The sequence below is a fragment of the Triticum dicoccoides genome, chromosome 2A (genome assembly GCF_002162155.2).
Source record: "Triticum dicoccoides isolate Atlit2015 ecotype Zavitan chromosome 2A, WEW_v2.0, whole genome shotgun sequence".
Taxonomy (NCBI): Eukaryota; Viridiplantae; Streptophyta; class Magnoliopsida; order Poales; family Poaceae; genus Triticum; species Triticum dicoccoides.
Window position 1 is genome coordinate 780,371,139 of NC_041382.1, and position 4,820 is coordinate 780,375,958.

A 4,820-nucleotide genomic window follows, 5' to 3' on the forward strand; every position below is an offset into this window, starting at 1 on the left:
TTGGTATACAAGTAGTCAATACGTTCATAGAACACAAAAATAATGATAAGAAGCACAAATAAGAAAGTTACCACAAAAATTGCATCGATATGTATATTTTATGTTGTATTTGTACGTTTGCAATTTTACATCGTGTAAACAAAAAATTATGCCTGGTATACATTTGCTCATGCTTATGTTGAATAGTTTACATCATGTAAAATAACGGCATAAAGAAGATTTTTCACCCTCACGCTGAATAGCTGAAGTATTTGATTTATGTCTTTTCATGTATTGGTGCACATAGTACACAGGCCCAGTGTCTGCTTATGTTTTCGAATCCATTAGTACATACCTATATTGCGCATTAGCCTTCACCATTATGCACCAAGGAAAAAACATGTCATGACAAAATAGTGCAACGCTTAAAATCCTCTATAGTGAAGCTAAACCGCGCTATAGCGACACTATCACGCTATAACGAACGATTGTACACTGATTTCATTTAGTGAGACGTTGTTCTGAAGGGAACGCTATAGCGTACTATTTCTTTCATTCTTATATGTACAACGTTTTGCTGAAACGCCGTAGTACGTACTCGCCTGTTTCAAGGCCTATTTTAGGGTCTTTTAAGGCGCCTCCTACCAGCTACAGTGTTGTAAGCTCAGCCCCCAAAAAAGCAATAGCTAGCTAGTAGAGTGCAGCATCACAGTCAGAGCGAACTGGTCCAACCGGCGATGAACTGTTCCGAGACAAGAACCAGCCACCCCGTGATAATATATACTGTATACAGCAAACGAGCTACGAGCAAGCAAAAGCAAGTTAGGAGATGGCAATGATGGACGTCGATGCTCCCTTTCTTGAGGATAAGGAAGAGCCGCTCGCTGGCGTCTGCGACTTCCGCGGCCGCGCCGTCTACCGCACCACCTCCGGCGGGTGGCGATCCGCCTTCTTCCTCGTCGGTATGCACTGCATGTCCTAGAGCTAGCTATCTGTTCACTAGACCTAGTTAACTAACTTGCCAGCGATACATGCAGTGGTGGAGGTCGCCGTCATCATCGCCTACTACGGCGTGTCGGCGAACCTGATCACGTACCTGACAGGGCCGCTCGGCCAATCCAACGCGGCGGCGGCCACGGCAGTGAACGTCTGGACGGGGACGGCCAGGCTCATGCCGCTGCTGGGTGCCTTCGTCGCCGACTCCTGGTTGGGCCGCTACCGCTCCATCATCCTCGCCTGCACCCTCTATGTCCTGGTAATGAAGGAAATTACCTTGCTACAAATTTGGGTTAGCTTGTCTTACTTAATGGCTGCTTGGGAAACGACGCATGGACGTACAATATACACATATTCAGGCACATGACCAAAACCGGTGGTACGAAATTTTAAGATTAACAGCCACTACACTCGTCTTAGTTCAATGAAAACGATGACTCTAGTTAAAAATAAGATAATCCACCTTGATAGAATAAACAAAACGTCAAACCTAGAATTACCTGTTCATCCAGCTGTTTGGTTAGTTAGGCTTGTCTTAATTTGAAATTAATGCACCAGCACCGTACAGTTGAGTAGGCCACTACTTGACATGTCAAACTCGTCTATTTAAAAAACCCAGTCGACCTAATTAATCATGCTCAACCCTCTTTACTCCTCCCCAAGAAAAGATCCCAATCTTTTCTCTTCCTCCCGTCCGCGTCGCCGGTCCGCCCCATCTTCGATGGCCTTTGGACCATGGAGGTGCGGAGGACCTTGTGCCTCGTGGGCGGGAGGGAACACATTCTTGTTTTTGTTAGGTTCATTGCCTTGGTTGGGTCTGTCTGGCGGTGGTGATGTCCCTCAGTTGAAATAATTTCTCCCACGTTCTATCTCAGTTCCCATGATGCATTTAGCGTCGTCGGAGGGCATGTGAAGGTGTATCTTGTCGGATCTCGCAAGATTCGATCGGTACCGGTCTTTGGTAGATCAGTTTGTACTAGGTCTTCGTTCGTCTTTGTTTTGGTGTTACAAGTTTGATCCTTCCCAACCATGGATTTCTTCATAGGCGATGGTTGCTCCTCTTGTGCACTAGTCCTATGAGGGCTTAGCACAATGATTTCCCGACTGTCTACTATAATGAGATCTGCCCAGCTCTGGTCAGGGAGGGGTGCTGTTGGCGGTGCGCCTTCAGCTGGCTCCGGTGCTCGTAGTGGTCACTAGGTGGTCTACGGACCTAGTTGTATTTATTACCTCTACTTTGTACTGTCGGAATTGAACATGAATAGGTTGGAAGTTTCTCGCACAAAAAAGAAAGTACTAGAAGAGACAGAAGATGATGTATTCCGCTCATATACTATATTAAATTGGATAAATACAAAGAGACAGAAGACGAATACAAACACACGAAAAATATGTCTTAGACAACTATACAAGTACTAGAAGTCTCCCGTAAAAATAAAATTAAGCCCTGGACGTACATTAGCACACCAGGGCCTCCGATTTCCTCTGCCGCCCCAGCACATGCCAATTCATGGTGTTCTCTGCCTTCTTCGTTGTCAGTACACACTATGCTAGCTAGTCGGCCCCAATTAACTTTAAGAAAATTTGTATCAATTGGGCGAGGTCATCAATGTCGCTATCAGACCTCATCCCTCCCAAGTTTGTACGAATTATTTCCCCATGTTTGTAATTGGGCATTTTGCTCCAAACTGTATAGCAATATTTTTTTTTTAAATTTGAATGTAGCTGTACCATAATCAACATAGTTTGAGATTATTAGTGATAGCTTTAAGTACGCCTTAGCTTGAAGTGCTTCTCGACCATTTATTCCACAAATACTCCCAAGTCTAAACTACTCCTCTACATGCAGGGCTATGGCATGATCACTCTAGCATCAACACTCCTGTCTCAGCGACCGTCTGCATCCCTTGGCAAAGACTCCTCGTCTTCCCCTTTTTCGCTGGAGGTGTCCTTCTTCTATGTCTCCCTCTATCTCATCGCGCTCGCGCAGGGTGTCGGCAAACCTTGTGGCCTTGCCTTCGCCGCAGATCAATTCGATCCCAACCACGCTAGGGAGTTCACCGCCCGGAGCTCCCTCTTCAACTGGTGGCACTTCTTCATAGCCATTGGGATCAGTTTCGCTGTCATCGTTGTCAGCTACATCCAGGAGAATGTTGGTTGGGGAATTGGCTTTGGCACGCTCTTCACCGTCATGATTTGCGCTTTTGTTGTCTTCCTCCTTGGCATTCCCACCTACCGCCTCCATGTGCCTGTCACTGGCTCTGATAACCCTTTTGCTCGTCTTGGTCGTAGTGTCTTTGCGCTTGCTAGGAACTCAAGCTTCCGTGTCTGCGCTAAAAGACATCATCATGAAGATGAAGATGTCGCAACCAGCATGGAGGAGGCGCGTTGCGTGCTACAACTACTGCCGATCTGGGCAGCATGCCTAGCTTATGGTGTGGTGATTGCGCAGATCATGACACTTTTTAACAAGCAGGGACGCACCCTAAATCGTCATATTGGTGGCCTAGAGCTACCTCCGGCCACATTGCAAGTGTTCTGGCCGGCAGCCGGCTTACTGTTTGTGCCCATCTATGACCGTGTTCTAGTTCCGGCACTACGTTACACGACGGGCACCCCATCGGGGTTGACGCTGTTGCAGCGAGTAGGTACGGGCATGGTTGTCTCAATGGTCGCCATGTGTGTTGCGGCATTGGTGGAGACCCAAAGGTTGGAGATGGCACGGAAGAACAACCTAGTTGACAACGCCATGGCGACGATACCGATGAGCTGGGCATGGTTGGTTCCGCAGTATGTGATGATTGGGGTGTCCGACGTGTTTGTGTTAGTCGGGATGCAGGAGTTCTTCTATGACCAAATGCCCAGTGAGCTTCGCAGCCTTGGCATAGCGCTCTTCTATAGCGTGATGGGAATCGGCGGCTTCATCAGCGGCGCTCTCATATCACTCATTGACCACATCACCCGCAGCGGTGGGGGTGAAAGCTGGTTCTCTAACAACCTCAATCGCGCCCACCTTGACTACTTCTATTGGTTGCTCGCTGGCCTAAGTGCCGCCGAGCTTGCGCTCTATATCTACATCACCAGAAACTATGTCTACAAGGAAAAGAGTCAGCTGAGAGTGACAACCTAGCACTACCACTTGTACGCATCGATCATATGATATGTTGTATCATCCGCAAATAAATTTTCACTCCATTGGACTATGGTCACTTATGTGATACTTGAAGAATATATATCTTTGATTAGTTTATGAAACCAATTTTATATTTATTTTAATTTTTTGTGTTGAGTGGCACTTGACTTTATAATGACCTTGATGGCATACGGCAGAAACCTACCATTTTTTCCTCTACTATACTAAGAAACACTGTGACATAAGATGTACTATAAGCTGATTAAAGCCATATGTGTAACTATGGCTATCATTTTTATGTGAAATTTTTTATGCCCAATTGAGCTATGCTTTAAAAAAAATCTGGGTTGGTTTCTTTGTTTTTCAGCAACTCATTTCGCAGTTGATATTTTGTTGAGGTTTTACTAGCACATATGCCCGTGCATTGCAATGGGAAGATATTTTTTTGCAACAAGCAGCGAAAAAGATAATTGATGTGTTCATAAAAAAGGTCTCCATGGCAGTGGGCGACAGAGCGAGGAGCTGCGGTATTCTCACGGGTCATGTATGGCCCGCGAGATCTTGATAGTGGTGAGTTTGGTCGGCGTAGCGGCGACCACCCAACTGACACCTTTTTTTTCCTCTGGGTCCACCTCCGTCTGGGAGTTGTGGTTGTGTCCTCATTTGGTTGCTGCGCGGCGACCTTCAAGTCATGATTACTTCGACTAATTTC

The 4,820-nt window shown here is 46.3% G+C and overlaps 1 protein-coding gene across 1 annotated transcript; it reads left to right on the forward strand.

The window, feature by feature from the left end:
- Positions 1–659: 659 nt before the first annotated feature.
- On the forward strand, positions 660–4,351 carry LOC119357259 (protein NRT1/ PTR FAMILY 5.10-like). The gene is made up of 3 exons (XM_037624253.1): positions 660–941; positions 1,017–1,234; positions 2,825–4,351. The coding sequence occupies exons 1-3, from the start codon at positions 809–811 to the stop codon at positions 4,103–4,105; spliced, it is 1,632 nt and encodes a 543-aa protein (XP_037480150.1). The 5' UTR covers positions 660–808; the 3' UTR covers positions 4,106–4,351.
- Positions 4,352–4,820: the final 469 nt, after the last annotated feature.

What these genes read in the sequence shown, in the direction of transcription:
- LOC119357259 (XM_037624253.1), top strand. Translation starts at nt 809, where the DNA reads ATGGCAATGATGGACGTCGATGCTCCCTTTCTTGAGGATAAGGAAGAG. An exon ending in ATCCGCCTTCTTCCTCGTCG is followed by an intron (nt 942 to 1,016) that starts GTATGCACTGCA and finishes CGATACATGCAG; the next exon opens with TGGTGGAGGTCGCCGTCATC. An exon ending in CCTGCACCCTCTATGTCCTG is followed by an intron (nt 1,235 to 2,824) that starts GTAATGAAGGAA and finishes CTCTACATGCAG; the next exon opens with GGCTATGGCATGATCACTCT.